We start from the raw sequence: 27,514 nt of genomic DNA on the forward strand, positions 1-27,514 counted from the left end.
TAAACACTCTGATCTGGGATCTGATATCAGTTCTGTCTGCTTCAGAATGAGATCTGATATTGAAGATTTTAGTTCATCACTTCCACACAGCACCAAGTTCAACACTGGTAATGTAGAGACTCCTTCTGGTGCTGCAAAGATAAAACAAACTGTGATGTGGTAAGAGTGTTGCCTTTGTTTATTAATGTGCACATTTAAAGTTCGATCTTATACACCAATTATTCACTAGCACCAATTATTATTAGGGATGTAACGATGCACCACAAGACAGTTAAAAATCAATTCACATGTGTAACAATTCAAATCGGTTTACATGTATAATGAATCGATATTCACTTTAAACAGCAGAGGGTGCTGGCGCTATTCACCTCGCCTGGTCGACGTCACTACAGGGTTGCCAGGTACGGAATTTTCCAGCCAAATGTATTTATGTGAGGATACTTTCTTTATTATGTGGGATTTATTTCATTTAAGTTTTTACACATAAAGGGAAATGTGCAGCATTCTTTTGCATAGTTTGTACCTACCTCAGAAATAAAAAGGCATTTATTATTTAGATCAATAAAAGATAAGTACTGTACAAATACAGGATTTTATTTAAGAGAAATAATTAAAGGAAACGTTGTCATAATTTGTCTTCAATTTCGTTTAAAAAATCAGGAAAAAATTATATCGTGAACCCAGTATCGTGAATCATATCGCATCGTGGGTAGAGTATCATCCCTAATTATTAGAAATAATTTTTCGCATGTGGAATAAATGCAATGTCACTCATTGCCTGATTATATTATATGTAAATACCAGTCACTACTTTACCGATAATAAATTATTAGTCTAAATGTCCATTTGTAAATGTATTAAACTGCATTTATTTATTTATTTACCTCTATCATAGTGTGAATAAATCATTGTATCTTCCAATTTCTCAGGTTCTTGATGTTCTGTTTGAACATCCTCTTTATATGTTGTAACTTGTGCATGTTCTTGAGGTTCTACCTCTTGGCCCGTCACTTTGAGATGTACTAAACTTTCAGGATCCTTACATGCATCACAGATGAGGCTCTCATTATTCACCTCAAGAATTTCTTCAATATTTCGAATAAAATCAGCACCCTGGCATTTACTAAACTCCAAATGTCTGTTTTTACATTTAGTAATGATGTTCTGTACATCTTCCGCCTGGTCTACACTGCTTCCAGCTTCTATGTCCTTGGTGGTTAGTACCAGAGTATATTTATAGGCCTCTTTAGATAGACATGAGAAGATGTTATCCACTCTGGTTCTATCTGCTGTTGTGAAATCATCCGGCTGCACAACCAGGACGATCACATGAGGTCCAGGATCAGCCAGAGATACACATTCTTTAATATGCTGGTTTAGCTGTTGCTCTGAGAGGGTTTGGTTCAACAGGTCTGGAGTATTGATGATGGCAACGCATCTTTTATTTACGTTTCCTCCAACTCTTCCACTTTGCTGATTTACTGAATGTAGAGGAATTTCAGTCTCAAAAGCAGATATTCCCTGAATAAAATTCCCCACTTTGCTATTTTCTGAGAGACTCTTTCCCACCCAGACTCTCCTATAGCAGGTTAATTATGATGATCTACCGTCAGTAAATGCATCTCTCTGTAAAGTATTCAGAAACATTTTTAAATGTTTGGAATATTAAAACTATAATTACCATCGGTCTATTACAGGGGTCATCAAACTACGGCCCACTGCTTTTATTGACCGACCCCTTTAACTACAGCAGTAGTGCATATTGTCTGGCCACTGTTCGTCTTCGAACTCACACTATTATAGCAGTAATAAATTGCCCATGCAGATTCTCTGTAGATTATATGGTGGTTAATGCGTTGCTATTTAGTGGCTACTTAGCTGAAGTCACAGAGGAGCTTCCTGCACTACAAATCTGATAACAACCGATGGCGATCCAAGCATGGTGGGTTCTGAGAAAGGAGTTTGCGCTGGGATTCCGTTATGAAAGTCGTCATGTCCTGTGTTAATTTCATTAAAGCTAATGCTCTTAACCACAGAGCAGTTTCTGGAATTATTGCCTGAGCTGAATGCTGCTTATGAAGATGTGCTTCACCACACTGAGATCCGCTGGCTCAGTCGGGGACGAGTTTTTAAACATTTTAACGACCTGATCCCAGAGATCAACCCATTTATGCGGCCCAAAATCAAAACTCAAGCACTCTCATTGATTTCTGTACTTTTCATTCCATTGAGAGCTACCCCAATCCTAAAAAATGTTCACTCAGAACGACTACCATGTTTGGGAACACCTATATCTGTGAGCAGACTTTTTTCCGAAGTTGAAACATCTCAAATCTCCAACCAGATCCAGACTCACTGATCAACACTTATTACCTATTAAGACTGGCAGTAACAAGCATGAAATCTGACTGTCTCGTCAGCCAAAAGCAGGCTCATACATAGCACAGACAATACATCCAGTAAACATGGTAAATAGTGTTTTGTATGTGTTTACTTTTTCACCTGTGGTCCGGCCGCCCTAAAGACTGAAGAACAGTGATCTGGCTCTTTGGTTAAACAGTTTGAGGACCCCTGGTCTATTATCATGAGTTACCCCAGATCTCCATCCTCCACTCCAGCAGGTGGCGGTAATGAACCTTCATACTGTTCACCAAACTGCAGATGCAGTAACACAGGAGGAGAAAACATTAGCTGATGTGCTAGAGCTGCTCGTTTTAAAGCTGTAAATAGTTTTTAATTTATTTGAATTTGTACAGTTTGACTTTATTTACTTTTAAAGATTTAATGATCTGATCACTGTGAGGATCTTTAACTCAAACACACAAAGGTGAGTTACAATCACTAACAGTTCAACTGGAATTTTTACCTACTGAAACCATTGGGTCTGAAATTGGTGCTTTGGTACTGAAACTAAACCCATTGGTACTGAAACTAAACCCATTGGTACTGAAACTAAACCCACTGGTACTGAAACTAAACCCACTGGTACTGAAACTAAACCCATTGGTACTGAAACTAAACCCACTGGTACTGAAACTAAACCCATTGGTACTGAAACTAAACCCACTGGTACTGAAACTAAACCCATTGGTACTGAAACTACACCCACTGGTACTGAAACTAAACCCACTGGTACTGAAACTAAATCCATTGGTACTGAAACTAAACCCACTGGTACTGAAACTAAACCCACTGGTACTGAAACTAAATCCATTGGTACTGAAACTAAACCCACTGGTACTGAAACTAAACCCACTGGTACTGAAACTAAACCCATTGGTACTGAAACTAAACCCATTGGTACTGGAATTTGGACTATTTGGTACTGAAACTAAACCCATTGGTACTGAAACTAAACCCATTGGTACTGGAATTTGGACTATTTGGTACTGAAACTAAACCCATTGGTACTGGAATTGGACTATTTGGTACTGAAACTAAACCCAATGGTACTGGAATTTGGACTATTTGGTACTGAAACTAAACCCATTGGTACTGTAATTGGACTATTTGGTACTGAAACTAAACCCATTGGTACTGTAATTGGACTATTTGGTACTGAAACTAAACCCATTGGTACTGAAACTAAACCCAATGGTACTGGAATTTGGACTATTTGGTACTGAAACTAAACCCATTGGTACTGAAACTAAACCCAATGGTACTGGAATTTGGACTATTTGGTACTGAAACTAAACCCATTGGTACTGGAATTTGGACTATTTGGTACTGAAACTAAACCCATTGGTACTGTAACTGGACTATTTGGTACTGAAACTAATCCCATTGGTACTTAAACTAAACCCATTGGTACTGAAACTAAACCTATTGGTACTGAAACTAAACCCATTGGTACTGAAACTAAACCCATTGGTACTGAAACTAAACCCATTGGTACTGAAACTAAACCCATTGGTACTGGAATTTGGTCTGTTTGGTACTGAAACTAAACCCATTGGTACTGGAATTTGGTCTGTTTGGTACTGAAACTAAACCCATTGGTACTGAAACTAAACCCATTGGTACTGGAATTTGGTCTGTATCTACACAGACATACTTGGCTATGTTGGTGATGCAGTGGCCAAACAGCCTAGCAATGGGGAGGTCAGTGCTGGTCACACACACACACACACACACGGATGAAATAAGGTTGAGTCAGGAAGGGCATCCGGTGCCGTCAGGTATCCAGACCAGGATGATACTCCGTGTTCGACCCGTGAATACGGGAACAGCCAGAAGAGGAACTTTTATTTCAGTTTGAGTTGAAACTTTCTGACCTCATATTTAAATAACAAATAAATTCTCTTATGAAAAGCACTTTCTTCCAACTTAGGTCATTTTATTCTCCTGATTTTGAGGAGGTTCTTCATGTCTTGATGTCGTCTCAGCTGGACTATTGTAATGATCTCTACATGGGTCATCATACGTGGGTTTTCACTACAGGACTCAGTTTAAAGTTCTTCTGTTTGTTTTTGATGTGTTAGATGGACTGACACCCTCTCATAGTACTGACCTACCCCCCCCCCCCCCCCCCTCCTCCTCCTCGTCTTCATTCATTTTACTTATGGCTGTTCTTAACTAAAATAAAAAGCTGAACAAGTCTTATGCCAAGTTCACACTACACGACTTTCCAAGTGGTCGGGTCGCTGTACGGTTTCACACTACACGACTGATCGGTGACAGGGGGTCATACACTACACCATCTATCACCAACTGGAATCACAGGCGAGCTTCTCTGGTCTCCAAAACTACGTTCTGTCACGAAAAAACACACATGAGAAGTGACGAGGGGTTTAATGATACCACGTCCAAAAATACACGTCAACACGTAGCGAGAGATCAAAGTTTGTGCGCTGATGTGCAGCGTAAAATCAAAGAGAAAAATAAATGAATCTGAGTGGATTTGGCAACGTGAACAGCTTGGATTGTTCTGTAGTGAGTTGGGGGTTAATAAATATTGTTGCAATGCAGCGTGGGTGTTTTGTAGAGAACGATAAGGTCAGAAATACTGTAAAACGTGTGTGTGTGCTGATGTATTCTGATATAAACTATATTACTCCCCTGTCCCACCTGTTTACACTCCTCCCCAGTGTTTCCCCTCACACCGTATCTTGCGTTCTCATTGGCTGTTCGACACCGCACTCATTGCCAGTTGGGTGACTGATCCAGATATTTGACAAGCCGTTCAGATCGATCCATGCAGTAGTTGTTTTACTTATTGAGTTTTGTTTGTTGGTCGTGAGGTTGGTGAGGAGGAGAAGATGGAGGTGTCCAGCACTTTTATTGAAGAAACCCCCGTGGAGCAGCAGAATGGAGGATTCCAGAAGAACGCTGAAATAAAAGAGGAACTTGATGATGATTATCTCTATAAAACAGGTGAGATGTTACATCCAGGTGAATTATCTAATAACACTTGTTACATTTAATCCATTAATCATCTGCTTGTATAAGTGTCAAACATATACACCTATCAGACATAACATTATGACCACCTTCCTAATATTGTGTTGGTCCCCCTGACCCGTCGAGGCCTGGACTCCACTAGACCCCTGAAGGTGTGCTGTGGTATCTGGCACCAGGATGTCAGCAGCAGATCCTTTAACTCCTGTAAGATGTGAGGTGGCGCCTCCATGGATTTGACTTGTTTGTCCAGCACGTCCCACAGATGCTCGACCGGATTGAGATCTGGATGGTTTGGCGACCAAATCAATACCTCACATGCTTACCTGGGGAACACGCGGCACCAGGATGCACTATGGGAAGAAGACGAGCGTGATGCTCTGGGCGACGTTCTGCTGGGAAACCTCGGGTCCTGCATCCATGTGGACGTTACTCTGACACGTAGCTCCTACCTAAGCATCGTTACAGACCATGTTCACCCTCACATGGAGACGCTTCCCTGATATCTGCGGCCTCTTTCAGCAGGATGATGCTCCCTGATACACAAGGTTTGAGGAGAACAACGACCAGTTTGGCCTCCAAATTCCCCAGATCTCAATCCGATCCAGCATCTGTGGGACCGATCCATGGAGGCTCCACCTCCCATCTTACAGGAGTTAAAGGATCTGCTGCTGACATCTTGGTGCCAGATACCACAGCACACCTTCAGGGGTCTAGTGGAGTCCATGCCTTCAATACAATATTAGGAAGGTGGTCATAATGTTATGCCTTATTCATCTGCTTCATCCCTGTTACTGTCTGTTTCAGAGATGAACGACTTCCCTGAGCAGAGTTTCCTCCCGTCAGTCCAGCACGTGGATTCGGGACCTAAATCCTTTTTCTGTTCCATCTGCGGCAAGAGTTTCACTCAGCAGGGAACGCTGCAGAGACACAAGCGCATTCACACCGGACTCAGGCCGTACCGGTGTTCGCAGTGCGGGCGGAGCTTCACCCAGCAGTCCTATCTCCAGTCACACCAGCGCATTCACACCGGAGAGAAACCCTACCGGTGTCTGCTCTGCGAGAAGAGCTTCAACCAGCCGAGTCACCTCAAGATCCACCAGCGCATTCACACCGGGCACAAACCGTACCAGTGCTCGGACTGCGGCAAGAGTTTCACTCAGTTCGCTCACCTTCAGCGGCACCGGCTGACCCACACCGGCGAGAAGCCCCATCAGTGCTCGCTGTGTGGGCGGAGATTCAGTCAGGTGAGCAATCTGAACGTGCACCAGCGCACTCATCAGGTCGGAAACCTGTACTACTGCTCAGACTGTGGAAGAAGCTTCTCTCATCTGAGTACGTTCAAGAAGCACAAGTGCACCAACCATCTGGCAACAGCTCATGACGCCAGTGTGGAGAATTAACCAACTCCTGGTCCCAGATACTTTGTCTATATATATATATATATATATTCCTATTTTATTTATACATTTTCTCCCCAATTTTATCGTAGTCAGTCCGTCTTCCGCAGCTGGTGGATCCCTGATTGTAGTCGAGGTGGGTATATCGCTGCTCACGCCTCCTCCGACCCTCACACAGCCCTTAGTGGAACCCTTTTCCACCCATTCACTCTGCACAGGTGCCTCTTTATCTGCCAATCAGGGTCCTTACACAGTGTTTGAAGACCTGGCCCACATAGTCCGGTCATCCCGCCCTAGCAAAACCGTGTCTGCTGCAGGCACTGACAATCATGCCCGCTAGATGGCGCCCGGCCGACCGGTGGCAATGCCGAGGAGTTCAGAATCACCTGGGCGCCCTTATTAATATTTTTATACAGTGATGTTTACTTCTCTGAAATACAGTGTTATTCTGGAAGACTTTCTTGAAGAACACATGAGCTCGGGGCCTGGTTCCTCTCAACGTTCCTTGATCTTGAGCTAACCGGGGTTTTCCTGCCACTGATGGAAAAGTTGGTGCAGTTTCCTCACATGTATATTTTGGATATAAACGGTGAGAGAGGGAGGAGAGACTGAGAGACGCTTATAGTCCGGATTTAGGAAGCTGAAAGAAGCTTTAAGGGGAAGAAGATTTCCATGTGATGATGATGTGAAAGCAGCGGCGCATCAACCAAACACATTTTTATGCTGACGGTATTAAAAAGTTGCTACGACGCTGGAAAAATGCACCGACACCAGTTAAATAAAACAAGTTAAATCAAAGCATTTCATTTGTGTTGATCCATTTTATCAGCTCCACTTACCATATAGAAGCACTTTGTAGTTCTACAATTACTGACTGTAGTCCATCTGTTTCTCTGCATGCTTTGTTACCCCCCTTTCATGCTGTTCTTTAATGGTCAGGACCCCCACAGGACCACCACAGAGCAGGTATTATTTAGGTGGTGGATGATTCTCAGCACTGCAGTGACACTGACATGGTGCTGGTGTGTTAGTGTGTGTTGTGCTGGTATGAGTGGATCAGACACAGCAGCGCTGCTGGAGTTTTTAAATACCGTGTCCACTCACTGTCCACTCTATTAGACACGCCTACCTAGTCGGTCCACCTTGTAGATGTAAAGTCAGAGACGATCGCTCATCTATTGCTGCTGTTTGAGTCGGTCATCTTCTAGACCTTCATCGGTGGACACAGGACGCTGCCCACGGGGCGCTGTCGGCTGGATGTTTTTGGTTGGTGGACTATTCTCAGTCCAGCAGTGACAGTGCGGTGTTTAGATCCACTCATACCAGCACCATGTCAGTGTCACTGCAGTGCTGAGAATCATCCACCACCTAAATAATACCTGCTCTGTGGGGGTCCTGACCATTGAAGAACAGAAGAGAAACAGATGGACGACAGTCAGTAACTGTAGAACTAAATAGATAAAATGGATAGTGAGTGGTTTTAATGTTATGACTGATCGGTATATATACAGTGTATCACAAAAGTGAGTACACCCCTCACATTTCTGCAGATATTTAAGTATATCTTTTCATGGGACAACACTGACAAAATGACACTTTGACACAATGAAAAGTAGTCTGTGTGCAGCTTATATAACAGTGTAAATTTATTCTTCCCTCAAAATAACTCAATATACAGCCATTAATGTCTAAACCACCGGCAACAAAAGTGAGTACACCCCTTAGTGAAAGTTCCTGAAGTGTCAATATTTTGTGTGGCCACCATTATTTCCCAGAACTGCCTTAACTCTCCTGGGCATGGAGTTTACCAGAGCTTCACAGGTTGCCACTGGAATGCTTTTCCACTCCTCCATGACGACATCACGGAGCTGGCGGATATTCGAGACTTTGCGCTCCTCCACCTTCCGCTTGAGGATGCCCCAAAGATGTTCTATTGGGTTTAGGTCTGGAGACATGCTTGGCCAGTCCATCACCTTTACCCTCAGCCTCTTCAATAAAGCAGTGGTCGTCTTAGAGGTGTGTTTGGGGTCATTATCATGCTGGAACACTGCCCTGCGACCCAGTTTCCGGAGGGAGGGGATCATGCTCTGCTTCAGTATTTCACAGTACATATTGGAGTTCATGTGTCCCTCAATGAAATGTAACTCCCCAACACCTGCTGCATTCATGCAGCCCCAGACCATGGCATTCCCACCACCATGCTTGACTGTAGGCATGACACACTTATCTTTGTACTCCTCACCTGATTGCCGCCACACATGCTTGAGACCATCTAAACCAAACAAATTAATCTTGGTCTCATCAGACCATAGGACATGGTTCCAGTAATCCATGTCCTTTGTTGACATGTCTTCAGCAAACTGTTTGCGGGCTTTCTTGTGTAGAGACTTCAGAAGAGGCTTCCTTCTGGGGTGACAGCCATGCAGACCAATTTGATGTAGTGTGCGGCGTATGGTCTGAGCACTGACAGGCTGACCCCCCACCTTTTCAATCTCTGCAGCAATGCTGACAGCACTCCTGCGCCTATCTTTCAAAGACAGCAGTTGGATGTGACGCTGAGCACGTGCACTCAGCTTCTTTGGATGACCAACGCGAGGTCTGTTCTGAGTGGACCCTGCTCTTTTAAAACGCTGGATGATCTTGGCCACTGTGCTACAGCTCAGTTTCAGGTTGTTGGCAATCTTCTTGTAGCCTTGACCATCTTCATGTAGCGCAACAATTCGTCTTTTAAGATCCTCAGAGAGTTCTTTGCCATGAGGTGCCATGTTGGAACTTTCAGTGACCAGTATGAGAGAGTGTGAGAGCTGTACTACTAAATTGAACACACCTGCTCCCTATGCACACCTGAGACCTAGTAACACTAACAAATCACATGACATTTTGGAGGGAAAATGACAAGCAGTGCTCAATTTGGACATTTAGGGGTATAGTCTCTTAGGGGTGTACTCACTTTTGTTGCAGGTGGTTTAGACATTAATGGCTGTATATTGAGTTATTTTGAGGGAAGAATAAATTTACACTGTTATATAAGCTGCACACAGACTACTTTTCATTGTGTCAAAGTGTCATTTTGTCAGTGTTGTCCCATGAAAAGATATACTTAAATATCTGCAGAAATGTGAGGGGTGTACTCACTTTTGTGATACACTGTATATATTTCTACACAGTACGAATCACTTGTCTGTCACACGAACCTAACCTTACTGCCCACATCCACCTCCAGAATTATGGAACCTTCTGAACCTGGATCCTCCCAGAGATTCCTCCTTATCATTCCCATTCAGAACCAAACTTGGATCGTTGTGAAGCTGCTGTGTGAGAATATTAAACTGAACTAAAATAAATGGAATTTTATTTACATTTGGTGGTCAACATTAATTGGCACCCTTGGTTGTTTACTTTAAGAGCCAGAATTTTCAGAAATAAGCAGACATACGCCAACTACTCACCAGATAATGGGGGTCTGGGTAGTGACCCATTCTCAGAATCGGAATGACTTTATGTTACACATACGAGGAATTTGCTTTGGTGATGCACTCAATAATACACATAATAGTACAGATAATTACACATGTATGAAATGTAACATAGAACATATTTAACAGACCCGACTGCAGTAATACTAACATGGTAATGTTAAAATGAGTTGATCTGGAATGAGCATAGCAGGTACAGCAGTGTTGTTGGGACTTCTTAAACACCTCGAAGTCAAGAAGGGTGGCCAAACAGCCTAGCCCTAGGGAGGTGCGCTCGTCAGTCCAGTCCAGTCCAGTAGGTGGCGCTAATAAACGTGAACTATTCAACCAAGAAGAAGAAGCAGCTTCGGTCGCTGATGTGTTTGTACTAAACTGAATCATCTGTAAGTAAAATGTTGATTTATTCATTTATTACACTTTCATTATTAAATACACTCTAATTAATAATAACACTAGAGTTTGTAATAAATGATCACTGTGAGGATTTAAGATGCTTTAACTCTCTTCTTATTAGACACACAATCCGTTAGCTTCTCAGCTAACGGTTAGCATCGCACATGATTCAGTATTGACAAACCGATTCAGCGAAATGAATCAATTGATTCATTAATCAGAACTGAGTTCATAAAACGACACTGTTGCTTAAACAGAGTATACAATTAAAACTGAACCCTATGCTTCACGATTTGTACTTTTACCACCACATTGATGTTTACAGCTGATGTATTTAATCACAGCTGGTACATGTGTTTTATGTTGGAGAAACTGATGACGTTTAGGATTACAGAGCTGAGTTTAGTTAGTTTTAGTGATAGTGATGCTGTTTATATGGTGGCCAACCAGAGCCACTAGTCTTTAGACTAGAGTCCGAGTCGAGTCACGAGTCTTTAGACTAGAGTCCGAGTCGAGTCACGATTCTTTAGGCTAGAGTCCGAGTCGAGTCACGAGTCTTTAGGCTAGAGTCCGAGTCGAGTCACGAGTCTTTAGACTAGAGACCGAGTCGAGTCACGATTCTTTAGGCTAGAGTCCGAGTCGAGTCACGAGTCTTTAGGCTAGAGTCCGAGTCGAGTCACGAGTCTTTAGGCTAGAGTCCGAGTCGAGTCACGATTCTTTAGGCTAGAGTCCGAGTCGAGTCACGAGTCTTTAGACTAGAGACCGAGTCGAGTCACGAGTCTTTAGACTAGAGACCGAGTCGAGTCACGAGTCTTTAGACTAGAGACCGAGTCGAGTCACGAGTCTTTAGACTAGAGTCCGAGTCGAGTCACGAGTCTTCAGGCTAGAGACCGAGTCGAGTCACGAGTCTTTAGACTAGAGACCGAGTCGAGTCACGAGTCTTTAGACTAGAGACCGAGTCGAGTCACGAGTCTTTAGACTAGAGTCCGAGTCGAGTCACGATTCTTTAGGCTAGAGTCCGAGTCGAGTCACGAGTCTTTAGACTAGAGACCGAGTCGAGTCACGAGTCTTTAGACTAGAGACCGAGTCGAGTCACGAGTCTTTAGACTAGAGACCGAGTCGAGTCACGAGTCTTTAGACTAGAGTCCGAGTCGAGTCACGAGTCTTCAGGCTAGAGACCGAGTCGAGTCACGAGTCTTTAGACTAGAGACCGAGTCGAGTCACGAGTCTTTAGACTAGAGACCGAGTCGAGTCACGAGTCTTTAGGCTAGAGTCCGAGTCGAGTCACGAGTCTTTAGTCTAGAGTCCGAGTCGAGTCACGAGTCAATATAATAAACACAAAACATATATTGGAAATGTAGCGTAGAAATAAAGAAATAATCTGTAAGTTCAGATATAAACAACAACAGATTAGCGAGTGTATTTAGCCGTTTTACTTCGTGTCTTTACTTTCCTCCTCATTGTGTAAATGAATGTAATTTCCGTAACAAGAAGGTTCCAGTTAAAAGCTTCAACTGATACGTTTTGTTTTCATTACAGAACAAAAGCGCTCGATAAATCACGGCACAGCGGCCAAAATCCCAAACACAGCAAAAACAATTATAACCGCTGCTTACCTGAGCTTCTGTTCTTCCAGATGCTATTACATTTATAAGCGTGCGTCCCATTAGGAATAGAATCCGTTATTTTGTAAATGTGCTTATAATTAAAAACCTCCAAACTTTTCCCGGTGGTGAAGTAAAACAGGAAGTGGTTAGAAAGCCGATCGAGCGTTTCATTACCGCGTCATCTGTGTGACGCAAACTGAATAAATGCGAATAACAGCATTTCTTACTAACAATTACAATCAGAAGCTCTGATTGGTTCAGAAAGCGTCTTTCAATCATCAGCACCGATTCTGTAGGAGCGTTCCATTCACATTATCTGTTACTGTGAAGTGCACTACGTAGGGTATTCCACCATTTTAAGTGAGATTCTGATCCAAAGGTAACGAGAATGTTCAAATGAAGTGAACTTCAGACTGTGTAGGGAGTAGGGAGCGACGCTTCATCACTACACCGGAAGCTGCTGGAACATTTACACATAGTGTGTGTTGTGGGTTAAGACGGCAGGAGCGTTATTATTATTATTATTATTAGAGAGCAGAATATTTATAATAATAATAATAATGATGTATATATAAGCGAGTCATGAGTCGACACTGTCCTGTTTGAACCAGCAACAAACCAACCACTTTATACTCTCAATAAACCAACAATGCACAGTTTAAACCAACAGCAGTAGGCAGTGGTGGATCAGTGGGTACTATACTGGACTATTAATCAGAAGATCACTGGTTTAGGTCTTTGGCCACAACTGTAAGTCACTTTAATGTAAATTATTAACAGTTGTTCAGCGCTGTTCAGTTTAATGAAACATTATATAATGATAATGAAGTTTAAAATTGCTTTTATTTCTCATTACGTCGTTTTATTTTGTTTATCTTTTCTGATTCTGCACAGATTGATCATCATGGAATCTGCAGAAGTGGAAAACCTCGTTGATCTACAGAATGATGTTGAGGAGAAGCTAATAAAAAAGGAAGAGGTAGAAGATGAAGATTACCTCTGTGAGTAGAAGTGGGGCAGTATGCCATATTTTAGGAGGATCTCTGATGTTTAGGAAGTGGTTTTATTAATCCCAGTTTTAACTTTTTTTGGTATTTAGAAAGAGCTTTGAGTACACAAAGCAATGAGAGAACATGAATAATGAATAATAAGAGTTCCTTACATTGACTTTGACTTTTATTTGATGTCAGACAGGATGAATCTGAGATATTTCATCTTTTATCTGCTCGACTTCATTTCATTTATTAATAAACATCCATTCCTTCATTTCAGGCCTGCAACACATTCCAAAAAAAGTTGGGACGGGGGCAATTTAGAGCTAGTAATGAGGTGAAAACACTAAATAATGATGTGATGTGAACAGGTGATTGTAATCATGGTTTGGTACAAAAGCAGCATCCAGGAAAGGCTGAGAGTCTCTGATGAGTAAAGATGATCAGAGGATCCAGTTTGTCCACAAATGTGTGAGAAAATGATTGAAATCTTTAAAAACAATGAACCTCAAAGAAAGATTGGAAGGGATTTGCATGTTCTCCCTCTACGGTGCAGAATATCATGAAACCATTCAAGGAATCAGGAGGAATTTCAGTGTTTAAAGCTTAATCTGAACGCTCGTGATCTTCCATCCCTCAGACGGCGCCGCATCAAGAACCTCCACTCAACACTAGCTGATATAAGCACATGGGTGAGGGATTAGTTTATCAAACCTTTATCAAGCTCTACAATACAGAGTTACTGCACTAATCATACTTAACACTTTACTGTGCAAAAAAGAAGCCTTATGTTAACCACGTGCAGAAGCGGCGTCGACTTCTCTGGGCTCTGAGGCATCTAGGATGGACCATCACACAGTGGAAACGTGTATTGTGGTCGATCCCAACAACCCCCCGTACTGTTACACATCTTAAGCTGAAACACTAAATCACTTGGTCTCCTCGGTGCCAAAACCTCTTTTAAGTGGTGAAAAGGAACGACGACATTACAAAGTAGTAAATGCTTTACCGTCCCAACTTTGTTTGGAATGTGATTCAGGTCTGAAATGCAGGAATGGATGTTTATTAATAAATGAAATGAAGTCGAGCAGATAAAAGATGAAATATCTCAGGTCCCACCTTCATTAGAATTGGGTTTGTAACCTGCTCCTCACTTTCCCCCTCAATTGTTGTGCTTCTGCTTTCACACCTTGTTGAAATTTCAGGTGGAGAAGCATCATCCTCTGTCGATGTCACCTCAGAGGATCAACAGAATAACGCCTTCTATATACAAATTGTGAAAAAAGAAGATCCGGAAGATAAAGGTGAATTCAGTGAAACAAAACTGTATCTAACTGTATCTGTATCTTTTCTCTGATCCCAATTCCCCCTCTATTCATTATGAGCTCCCAGATTCTCATGATCATTTGTAAATGAAAGCTAGTTCAGCACAGCAGCACCACGGATTGTTTTTGGAGATAATAATAAGAATAAGAACACCTTTATCTGTTATATATACATATTTACACACTGATCAGCCATAACATTAAAACCACCTCCGTGTTTCTACACTCACTGTCCATGTTATCAGCTCCACTTACCATATAGAAGCACTTTGTAGTTCTACAATTACTGACTGTAGTCCATCTGTTTCTCTACATGCTTTGTTACCCCCTTTCACCCTGTTCTTCAATGGTCAGGACCCCCACAGGACCCCCACAGAGCAGGTATTATTTAGGTGGTGGATGATTCTCAGCACTGCAGTGACACTGACACGGTGGTGGTGTGTTAGTGTGTGTTGTGTCCACTCACTGTCCACTCTATTAGACACTCCTACCTAGTTGGTCCACCTTGTAGATGTAAAGTCAGAGACGATCGCTCATCTATTGCTGCTGTTTGAGTCGGTCATCTTCTAGACCTTCATCAGTGCTCACAGGACGCTGCCCACGGGGCGCTGTCGGCTGGATGTTTTTGGTCGGTGGACTATTCTCAGTCCAGCAGTGACAGTGAGGTGTTTAGATCCACTCGTACCAGCACAACACACACTAACACACCAGCACCATGCCAGAGAAGAACAGGGTGTAAGGGTGCTAACGAGGCATGTAGAGAAACAGATGGTACAGTCAGTATTACAGTCAGTAATTGTAGAACTACAAAGTGCTTCTATATGGTAAGTGGAGCTGATAAAATGGACAGTGAGTGCAGAAACAAGGAGGTGGTTTTAATGTTATGGCTGATCGGTGTATCTCAGCTTGTTTGGAAGTTGGGGTCAGAGCGCAGGGTCAGTCTATGTACGGGCGCCCCTGGAGCAGACAGGGTTAAGGGCCTTGCTCAAGGGCCCAACAGTGGCTGCATGGCCTTAACATAAATTGTTACTCGCTTCTAGTATTTTACACTCGGTTTGTGTGTTTATTTATTTTATATTTACTCCAGAAGTGGACGCCGCCCTCTCCAGCTCAGATTGTGGACGTCTTGGTTGCCAGAGTGATCTTGAAGTCCACCAGTACGTTCTCGCCGGGGAGAGGCCGTATCACTGCTCAGACTGTGGGAAGAGTTTCAATCAGCACAGTCATCTCAAAATCCACCAGCGCATTCACACCGGCGAGAAACCCTATCACTGTCTGGACTGCGGAAAGAGTTTCAATCAACAGACTCATCTCAGGATCCACCGGCGCATTCACACCGGTGAGAAACCGTATCAGTGCTCAGAGTGCGGGAAGAGCTTCGTTCAGCAGTACGATCTCAAAAGACACCAGCGCATTCACACCGGGGAGAAACCCTATCACTGCCCCGACTGCGGGAAGACTTTCTTCCGGGACAGCGCTCTCAAGATACACCAGCGCATTCACACCGGAGAGAAACCGTACCAGTGCTTAGACTGTGGCAAGCGATTTAGTCAGCAGTGTCATCTCAAAATCCACCAGCGCATTCACACCGGAGAGAAACCCTATCAGTGCTCACAGTGTGGGAAGCGCTTTAACCGAGACAGTACTCTCAGACTGCACCAGCACATTCACAACGGCGAGAAACCGTATTACTGCGCGTACTGTACAAAGAGTTTCATTCGAGAGAGGGACTTCAGATGCCACCAGCACTTTCATACCGGCGAGAAGCCGTATCAGTGCTCAGAGTGTGGGAAGAGCTTCACTGATCCAAATGTCTGTAAAAAACACCAGCGCATTCACACCGGAGAGAAGCCCTACCTGTGCTCGGAATGTGGGAAGAGCTTCACTCAGCAAAGTTCTCTCAAAATCCACCAGCGCATTCACACCGGAACCAAACCCTATCAGTGCTCGGAGTGCGGGAAGAGCTTCAATCAGCAGGGTCACCTCAAAATACACCAGCACGTTCACACCGGAGAGAGGCCGCATCAGTGCTCACAGTGTGGGAAGGGTTTTAATCAGCAGAACGATCTCAAAATCCACCAGCGCATTCACACCGGAGAGAAGCCACATCACTGCTCGCAGTGCGGGAAGAGTTTCAATCACCAGAGCAATCTCAAGATACACCAGCGCACTCACACCGGGGAGAAACCGTACCAGTGCTCACAGTGCAAAAAGAGTTACACTAACAAGAGTAATCTCATCATCCATCAGCGCATTCACACCGGAGAGAGACCCTTTCAGTGCTCACAGTGCGAGAAGAGCTTTTCTACCCAGAATAATCTCAAAAAGCACCAGCGCATTCACGCTGGAGACAAGCCATTTCAGTGCTCGCAGTGTGGAAAGAGTTTTAATCAACAAAATAATCTGAAACGGCACCAGTACATTCACACCGGGGAGAAACCAGATCAAGGGATTTCAGATGTGCCTGATTCTGAGGTAGGAAGCGAGTGGGAGAGCTCTGTCCTAATCCTGATTTAAACCTCGTCAACGTATGGGTATGGGTATCAAAGTTGGCTAGCCACGTTATGCAGACTTTGGCGCAACATGATTCAAAGCGACTTTACAGAATCCAGGACCAACAGACCAAAAACCTCCTGTTGAGCAAACCGAGGGCGACAGTGGCAGGAAAAACCCCCTTAAAATAACAGGAAGAAACCTTGAGAGGAACCAGACTCAGCGGGAACCTCCGTCCTCCTCAGGTGGTCTGGAGGAAACTTTAAATAAACAGGATTTACACAAATCATACAAACACACAATTAAATTGAAATAAAAGTTATAACCAGTAAATAATAAAGTGAGTTCTTTATTATTCAGTCCAGTCTGTGATAAAGTTTGAAGTGAGTTCTTGACTTTTTGGCACAAACACGCCAGGTTCCGTCACATCTAGCAGGAGCAGCATTGTTGGCACGACAGTCTCGACTTGCAGGTTTCCGTCAGAACCAGCTCGGGGTAAAACAACAGAAGATGTCGTTACAATGTGAATCATTAAGAGTAAAATATCAGTTTTACAGAGAGTAGCTTTAGACTCCGCCCACTAATTATTACAGCAGAACTAAACGGGAGAGCGAGCAGGTAACAAGGTTCAGACTGTGGGAAGAGTTTCAATCAACATAGTCATCTCAGAATCCACTAGCGCATTCACACCGGAGAGAAACCCTATCAGTGCTCAGAGTGTGGGAAGAGTTTCATTCAACAATACGATCTTAAAAGACACCAGCGCATTCACACCGAAGAGAAACCCTATCAGACAGAAGGCAGAGCGAGCAGGTAACAAGGTCATGAAGGCTTTCACAGGACATCAGCGCCCACCTCCCCCACCGTCATCAAACCTGAGTGATCGGACAAGAGAGGCAGAACGACAGCGACCCAACATCCCTGATCACCACACGTTTCTATCACCAAGAACAACCAAGCTCTGTGTCTTTGTCTTTAATCGGGGTCCTAGGGGTCAGAAACCGGAAGCAGTCAGAACCCGACACGCAGACTATCCAGACTCCCGACGGCTTTAATTCCGGCGCTGGAGTACAAAAATAAACAAACAAAAACGCGCTGGGTTCGGACGCCGGCAGCTCGAGTTTCCCGGTGACAGACATCAAACAAACAGAGAACACGAGCGCTACTTTAAGATAAACGAAATAAAACACTAAAAATATGGGTACTTTATAATAATTGCAAATTAAAAAGTTACTTAGCTGGTGCTACAGACAGCCAGTCTACAGCGAGCGCACTGAGCCACATGAGAAACGCTCCGTTTGACTATAAAATGCTGACCAAGCTACTGACCAACATAAACAGAGAAGGATTTTTCTTTTGCTCAGAAAGGCCTGCAAAATAATAAGTGTGATACAGTTTATCCATCTTATTCTGTTCTGCTGAATTATTGATACAGCTAGTGAACCTGTTGTTGTTGTTGTTGTTAAAACAGTAGTCAGTGTGGACCTGGGTTTGCTGCTTCCCTCTCTGAGAACAATGTGGACCATGTTTGTAATTTTTATTAACAAATGTAATTCTTAACTAAGGCTTTAATAATAATAATAATATAAATCTGTGTGTGGTATCTGTGTTGTTACAGTTCTCTTGTTGTTATATGTATGCACAATAAATAAATGTACTGCTGAAAAGCTTCTTGTTTTGGTTGGTTGTCCTGGACTGCTTGCCTACACAGTGCAACTGCATCATTAATTGCATTTGTGTTCTTATTATAACAATAATGAATATACTGATCAGCCATAACATTAAAACCACCTCCTTGTTTCTACACTCACTGTCCATATTATCAGCTCCACTTACCACTTTGTAGTTCTACAATTACTGACTGTAGTCCATCTGTTTCTCTACATGCTTTGTTACCCCCTTTCATGCTGTTCTTCAATGGTCAGGACCACCACAGAGCAGGTATTATTTAGGTGGTGGATGATTCTCAGCACTGCAGTGACACTGACATGGTGCTGGTGTGTTAGTGTGTGTTGTGCTGCTATGAGTGGATCTAAACACCTCACTGTCACTGCTGGACTGAGAATAGTCCACCAACCAAAAACACCCAGCCAACAGCGCCCCGTGGGCAGCATCATGTGACCACTGATAAAGGTCTAGAAGATGAGCGACTCAAACAGCAGCAATAGATGAGCGATCGTCTCTGACTTTACATCTACAAGGTGGACCGACTAGGTAGGAGTGTCTAATAGAGTGGACAGTGAGTGGACACGGTGTTTAAAAACATCCACTCATACCAGCACAACACACACTAACACACCACCACCATGTCAGTGCCACTGCAGTGCTGAGAATGGTCCACCACCTAAATAATACCTGCTCTGTGGTGGTCCTGACCATTGAAGAACAGCATGTAGTGAAACAGATGGACTACAGTCAGTAATTGTTAGGGTCGCCAAGCGTGCTGTAAAATACGGAATCGCTCCTTATTCGGAGACTAAACGCGGTGTTCCGTATTGACCTGATACTGGACGCTCTTTGTTCTGTATTTGTATCAATGGGAGAGAAATGCTGCAGCTTAGACTGAGACAGGGCGATATGTATGAAACAGAAGGAAACTGCTGCTCTCACTCAGCCTGGCTGTCTGTCATGATCCAGCACCCAGAGAATGTACAGGAGTCGCCACCAATGAGAAGCGCTGTCAGAGCTGCTTGTGCTTAGTTCAGTTTTTGTAAAATACATTTCATTACTGAATTGTTATTCTGTTTAGAAGATTTTATCTGCAATCTAAGCTGTTTTTGCACTAATGTTTGAGATGATTTTATAATACCAGGTCTGTTCTTTATTTTAAAAAAGTAAAATTGCTGTTTTGCACGTTTAAAGAATTATTAAAGGAGTACATGTCAGTGTGAAGATGGATCATGTAAAAATGTTACATGATGTTCTTTATGCATGTAGTTTTGCCTAAAATATGCTTCTGATTTATTATTATAAAGAGTGAAATTAATAGATGTTAAACAGCCTAAATAATGACGGTGTAAGACCCTGTTGGAATCTTTTTATTCCTTTAGTTAACTTTATAGCCATGAGTTATATTACAACCATATGTATGTGTTTGCACCCTGGAACTTCCTACTGTCCCTCTGATCAATCTGTTACTTCCACATCCTGAAAGTATTCACTCCTTGTACAGCAGCTGCCTGCTTTCATTATCTACCAACATCCCCTTTTTCCTTAGCTATTTATTCTTGTTCATTCCCCAAATAAAGTTAGAAGATCTTTGGTACTCGGCCGTGTCTGTGTCTCTGCGCCTTTGTCTTCTCCTGGGCTCAACAACGAGCTCAGTAAAGAAACCAAGAGGAATCCATCAACTGGTGGAGAATAATCCATAAAAGCCTAAATCTATCAGACCCGTTATATTTTTTATAGGTGCAACCCTAACCGCCTACCCCCACCCGGCTCCCACTCAGGTAAACACCCGCCAACCCGCCAGCCCAGGGTGTTCCTTATTCCCAGTTCTGAAAGTTGGCAACCCTAGTACTTGTAGAACTACAAAGTGCTTCTATATGGTAAGTGGAGCTGATAAAATGGACAATACAGTCCCTGACAGAAGTCTTGTCGCTTATCCAAGTTGTAGGAACAACAAATAATAACTTGTAGTTGATCAATTGAAATCAGAACTGGCTTATATGAAAGGCAAAGCCCTCTAGATTATGCTTATTATACCAAAAGAAAGTTTTGTATCATTCATTGAGTTTTATCATTTAATTAGGACAGAAAGGTCAGATTTTGCTTGGACATAAGTCTTGTCGTATACAAAAATAATGTTGAAATTATACATATACTTTATTTTGAATACACAAACATGCTACAATAACATTAGAACATAAAGTCATGGTGCCTTGGAAAAAATAATTAATATCGTGTATGACTTCCATGGGCTTGGAGGACTGCATCCATACGTCTTGGCAATGACTCAAATGACTTATTGATGAAGTCATCTGGAATGGCAAAGAAAGCAGGACTCCCAGAGTTCATCAAGATTTTTTAGTTTCATCTTCCAAGCCTCCTCCTTCATCTTACCCCAGACATGCTCAATAATGTTCATGTCTGGTGACTGGGCTGGCCAATCCTGGAGCACCTTGATCTTCTTTGCTTTCAGGAACTTTGATGTGGATGCTGAAGTATGAGAAGGAGCGCCATCCTGCTGCAGAATTTGCCCTCTCTTGTGGTTTGGAATGTAATGGGCAGCAAGAATGTCTTGATACTTCAGGCTGTTGATGTTGCCATCCACTCTGCAGAGCTGTCGGACACCCCCATACTGGATGTGACCCCAAACCATGATTTTTCCTCCACCAAACTTGACTGTTTTCTGGGTGAATCTTGGGTCCATGCGGGTTCCAACAGGTCTTCTGCAGTATTTGCGGCGATTGGGATGCAGTTCAGTGGATGATTCATCAGAAAAATCAACCTTCTGCCACTTTTCCACTGTCCATCCTTTCTGCAAGCTGTGGGCCTTGGCAAATGCGACACGATTTTTTTGTTGTTTTCTGTTTAATGCTGGTTTCTGAGCACTAATTCGGCCATGAAGACCACTGCGTGAAAGAATTCGACAAACTGTTCTTGTAGATACGGCGTTTTCTGGTGACCAGTTCTCATGTAGCTCCGCTGCAGTTAAATAAGGGCTGGCCCTAGACTGTCGAAGCAACAAACGGTCCTCTCGAACAGTGTTCTTAAGGGGTCTGCCTGACCTGGGCTTGTCATGAACAACCAGTTTCTTGAAATCTTTTTCTTATTCTCTCCACTTGACGTTTGGATACATTAAAGATGTCTGCCACCTCAGCAGCAGACTTGGTCTTCAAGGTCTTGATGATCAGCACTTTGGTTTGTGGTTGAATCTTTGGCATGTTGTCAGAGGTCAGGTTGCACTTCACATGAAAGTCTGGTGTGCTGGGGTTCTTTTTATACACACCTGGGAATGTGTTCATTACATTATTTGTCCCAGGAGAAGCTCTAATCTGTGATTGGTTGAATTATTTAAAGACACGACAAGACTTTTGTCCTTGCAAAAACAGATGTTATGGGCTTTACCAAGCTGTGGACATCAGGACACTTTTTGACAGTTTCATTTTGCACCCAGTTATTAATGTGAAAGCCCTTGACATTAAAGTGAACCATTTATTGTAACAATTGATTGATTACAAATAAAGTTATATACCATTTTAAGTTACTATGTCCTTACTATGTGACTGTATGTGTAGAAACAAGGAGGTGGTTTTAATGATTATTGACATCATGAAAAGGAGAATCAGACAACAGCAACCATGGACTGTTGAACAGCTCAAGTCTTTTATACAGTTAGGATGGGCAAAATTCCATTTGCAGAACTCTGAAACGATTAAGAAGTATATTTAAAAGAAAACATGATGTGACTTAGTGGTAAACATGCCCATTTCCCAGCTTATTTGAGTGTATAAACATGAGATTTTAATTGTTATGTGCTTTTAATAATAAATGTAAAATAGCACTTATATTTATATTTAATATTCATATTTAATACAGCACACCTCATCGAGAAGGGCAAAACTGAACAAGAACAGTGTTTTCTCCTCCAGTGCAGCAGGTGGCTTTAATGCAGCTTCTCAGCTGCTTCACAACCCAACAATGAACCACAGAAGAAGAAGCCGAAGCGGCTGATGCGTTTGCACCCAAGTGAATCATCTGTAAGTAGACTTTGTGTTCATAATATCTATTTAATACATTTTAATTATTAACTACATTCTAATTAATAACAAAACTAGAGTTTATAGTAAAATACTACTTAGAGGATTTGAGGAGCTTTAACGTTTTTATTATTTAAACACATAAAACTGCTCCGCTAACTGTTATCCGCACACATGATTCAGTACAGACGAACCGATTCATTTGAACAGTTCCAGCACAATGAGTTGAATCAGTTGATCGGGACTGATTAAAAATGGTTAAAAGTCTTAAAGTATCTGATTGTTAATGTACTTAAGTGTTGAAAGTAGAAGTAGAAGTAAATATATCAATAGAAATATATAAAGATTGATTGTTAAGTCTGTAAACCACCTTAACAATAGAGCCGACCTTCCACCTACAGCCAACAACAACCAGCTCTTCACAACTTAATCATTTACAGAACAAAAGACATTTTCTTCCTTTATCTGAACATGATTTTTGTTAAATCATGATTATAATCAGCTTTTGACATCACCTGTTTAAAATCACTTCTTTATTTAGCTTTTTAACCTCATTTCTAGCCCTAAATTGCCCCCGTCCCAACTTTTCTTGAATGTGTTGTAGGCCTGAAATGCATGTATGTGTATGTATATTAACAGTTGAAATGAAGTTGATCAGATAATACATGAAATATACTGAGTTCAGATCTGCAATGGAATAAGAGTCGATGTAAATATTAGAAACACTGCGTTTATTTTTCTTGCATTTTCTATACTGTCCCAATTTTTTCTGATTTGGGTTGTACGTAGGGTTGCCAACTTTCAGAACTGGAAATAAGGAACACCCTGGGCTGGCAGGTTGGTGGAAGGCATAGGGTGTGGGGGGTGGGTTGGCGGGTGTTTACCTGAGCGGGAGAGGGGGGTAGGCTGTTAGGGTTGCACCTATAAACAATATAACGGGTCTTACACCATCATAGGAACATTATCAAACTGTTTTATTTAGGATGTTTAACATTTATTATTTTATTCTTTATAATAATAAATCAGAACCATATTTTAGGCAAAACAACATGAATAAAGAACATCATGTAACATTTTTTCTCAATAGTGCAAACAATATTTTTACATAATCCATCTTTACAATGACATACAGCCCCGGTTGTGGACTGCGTTGCTTAGGGGGGCAGTGAGGAAGTCACTCCTATAGCGCCGGCCCTGCTTGTGTTACTTTAGTTTCACCCTAAGCCGGATTCGAAGCTGTGGCGGAGAAATATGCGCAATGCGCTCTGCCCACTGCGCTACACAAACAGCCTAGTAATAAACAGGTTGTTATGCTGATATAACCTGCACACACACTAAGACTAAAAGTGAACACTACTTACAATAAAAAACCAAACGCTTTCTAATTCCCACAGTAGCAGCAGTTTCCTTCTGTTTCATACATATCTCCCCTGTCTCAGTCTAACTGCAGTGTTTCTCTCCCATTGATACAAATACGGAACAAAGCGCTTCCCGTATTGAACTGATATTAGATGAGATTAGACTTTTAGTTTCCAAATAATGAACGATTCCGTATTTTACGGGACGGTTGGCAACCCTAGCTGTACGTTCAAGTCACAGATAATCCCAAGAATCTATAACCACCAATTTTTGACAGAAAAACTCAAAAGAGTTGAACAAACCGTGTGGCACTTTTAAAGATGTAACCTCTCCTGAACACCATGAATCTTTCCTCTACCGGTGTAACACTGAAGAAATATTTATCTGCAGGTGAGTTTATATAAATGATGGACGTGTCTTCATGGACATAAGTTTTGCACTGAATTCATTCCAGCAGAATGTAGTGAAACATTTTATCTGTGGTTCGAATGTTAATTAAAATTGTTGCTAGAAATCTGAACAATCTTAATGCTGATTATAAGAAATAAAAAAATGTTTACTGCAGCTTTACTTTGTTGATCATTCTTAACTTACATCAGTGTGTTTGGTGGGGTTGGAGGGTAGGTCTTCGTATGATTCCCTCAGCACGACTCGCCGTGTGCAGGACCTCAGTCGTATCTGCTCCGGTCACCGGTCGGCGGTTGTCTTAAAAAACGCCGTCTGCAGCCGTCAGAGGACGATTGTAGAGCTTTCAAAGAGAAGATCAAAGTTCTCCACGACCCAAATCATCCAAAGTTTGGTGATACTTAAAACTGGTACTTGGATCTTGGAATACTGTATTTCTTAGCGAGTTCTGCGCGGCCGTGGTGCTCAAATCACAAAAAGCTTCTCGTGTGAATGCGCCGGAGCTCTCACCACTGTGTTTACATGGTTTAGAATGTGAAGTAAGTGTTGAGTGAATGTGGAGGTTAGAATCTGGGCTCGTTCTGTAATGAGACGCGGCTACATCTAACTATTTTATCTCTGCTATAAGTTGAAGCACGTTGCTGTGTGTACAGAACAGCATGAACACGAGCTGCACTCTGTTTAATATGGACATAAACCCTGTTTACATTCAGTTCTGTGTTAGATTATTATACTGCACAGTTTAGTCTTCAAATACAAGAAGCTTAAATGAGATTCTGAATAAAAGTTTTTGAAGGAAAATTAATCGTTTAGATGAATCGACTAATTGATATAATAGTCTATAGATTAATCGATAGAAAAATAGGTGTTAGTGGCAGCTCTATTGAAGGGGAAGTAGTGTTCTGAAATGCTGATATATCTGTGCATTTGAGTAAAACATAAAAAGCGCTTCATTCGATTCGAGGAATCTTTCACACAAACATATGAAAACATTTCTCGTAAATCTGGCCCCAGGTTTTCCTGTCTGTCACAACCATGTTGCTGTTAGAATCTTACATGCCTGCTATCTATCGCTTTTAGAGAACTAGTGTGCACTTTTACTTTGACTTTTATTTGATGTCAGACAGGATGAACCTGAGATATTTCATCTTTTATCTGCTCAACTTTATTTCATTTATTAATAAACATCCATTCCTGCATTTCAGCCCTGCAACACATTCCAAAAAAAGTTGGGACAGTAAAGCATTTACCACTTTGTAACGTTGTCGTTCCTTTTCACCACTTAAAAGAGGTTTCGGCACCGATGAGACCGAGTGATTTAGTGTTTCAGCTTTTATTCTGTCTCGTTCTTCCTGCAAACACGTCTTAAGATGTGTAACAGTACGGGGTCATCAGGATCGACCACAATACACGTTTCCACTGTGTGATGGTCCACCCTAGATGCCTCCGAGCCCAGAGAAGTCGACGCCGCTTCTGGACGTGGTTAACATAAGGCTTCTTTTTTGCACAGTAAAGTGTTAAGTATCATTAGTGCAGTAACTCTGTATTGTAGAGCTGATAAAGGTTTGATAAACTAATCCCTCACCCATGTGGTTATATCAGCTAGTGTTGAGTGGAGGTTCTTGATGCGGCGCCGTCTGAGGGATGGAAGATCACGAGCGTTCAGATTAAGCTTGCGCTCTTGTCCTTTACACACTGAAATTCCTCCTGATTCCTTGAATGGTTTAATGATATTCTGCACTGTAGAGGGAGAACATGCAAATCCCTTCCAGTCTTTCTTTGAGGTTCATTGTTTTTAAACATTTCAATCATTTTCTCACACATCATTATTTAGTTTTTTAGTAGAGCTATAATGACAATCACCTCAACAACATCGTGTGTGTTAGCCGCTCTTTATTAGACGAACTCTCTCCTTTAGCTGCAGTTTTGCTGAACTGGCACCTTTATTTAACACCGACACGTACGTGTGAGCTCTGCAGGTCCTGCGCTTAGGCATTTTTAAGAGACGTGTGAAAAGGCGGGACGTAAAGAGAACGGTGAAGTCGGTGCGAACAGCACACGCAAAGATCAGCACACACGGATTAGAAAAGCCGAATCTCAAACGCATTTTTAGGTCCAAAAGAACGGACATGTCCGGGGAAAAAGAGGACGTACGGTCACCGTGAGTACCGAGTAACACATTTGCACAGGGCAAATGTATGGGAGTATTATTACTCTGTTACTTTACACCACTGTATTGTTAAATATAAGCAGTTTTATAGAAACACACCGAGTTCAGGAAGTTTACTGTACTCAAATAACTGTTAGGACTTTAGAAACTGCTTCTTGGTTAGAATTATAAATGTAGTTCGTTGTAAGTAGTTTAATATAAACACACTATACTGTAGTTCACTGGATTATTGATAGTGTAAAATTAAGTTCTTGCTTCAGGATTTAAACGAAGAGTGCCAGTCCTTTAACACCTACTGTATTATACGACCCCAAATCAGAAAAATGTAAATAAAATAAAAACACACGTGATTGTGATCATGGTTTGGTACAAAAGCAGCATCCAGGAAAGGCTGAGAGTCTCTGATTGGAAGGGATTTGCATGTTCTCCCTCTACAGTGCAGAATATCATGAAACCATTCAAGAAACCAGGAGGAATTTCAGTGTGTAAAGGTCGAGGGTGAGAGCTTAATCTGAACGCTCGTGATCTTCCACCCCTCAGACGGCGCCGCATCAAGAACCTCCACTCAACACTAGCTGATATAACCACATGGGTGAGGGATTAGTTTATCAAACCTTTATCAGCTCTACAATACAGAGTTACTGCACTAATGATACTTAACACTTTACTGTGCAAAAAAGAAGCCTTGTGTTCACCATGTCCAGAAGCGACGTCGATTTCTCCGGGCTCGGAGGCATCCAGGATGGACCATCACACATTGGAAACGTGTATTGTGGTCAGATGAATCAGCAT

General features: G+C 42.2%; 2 protein-coding genes across 2 annotated transcripts; both read left to right on the plus strand.

The window, feature by feature from the left end:
• Positions 1–5,261: 5,261 nt before the first annotated feature.
• On the plus strand, positions 5,262–7,601 carry LOC134302797 (gastrula zinc finger protein XlCGF49.1-like). Its single transcript, XM_062988008.1, has 2 exons — positions 5,262–5,376; positions 6,208–7,601. The coding sequence occupies exons 1-2, from the start codon at positions 5,262–5,264 to the stop codon at positions 6,801–6,803; spliced, it is 711 nt and encodes a 236-aa protein (XP_062844078.1). The 3' UTR covers positions 6,804–7,601.
• Positions 7,602–13,180: 5,579 nt separating this feature from the next.
• On the plus strand, positions 13,181–17,426 carry LOC134302806 (zinc finger protein 420-like). Its single transcript, XM_062988018.1, has 3 exons — positions 13,181–13,277; positions 14,474–14,572; positions 15,681–17,426. Exons 1-3 carry the CDS (start codon positions 13,181–13,183, stop codon positions 17,108–17,110), a joined length of 1,626 nt encoding a protein of 541 aa, XP_062844088.1. The 3' UTR covers positions 17,111–17,426.
• Positions 17,427–27,514: the final 10,088 nt, after the last annotated feature.

Source organism: Trichomycterus rosablanca, chromosome 2, assembly GCF_030014385.1.
Source record: "Trichomycterus rosablanca isolate fTriRos1 chromosome 2, fTriRos1.hap1, whole genome shotgun sequence".
Classification (NCBI taxonomy): Eukaryota; Metazoa; Chordata; class Actinopteri; order Siluriformes; family Trichomycteridae; genus Trichomycterus; species Trichomycterus rosablanca.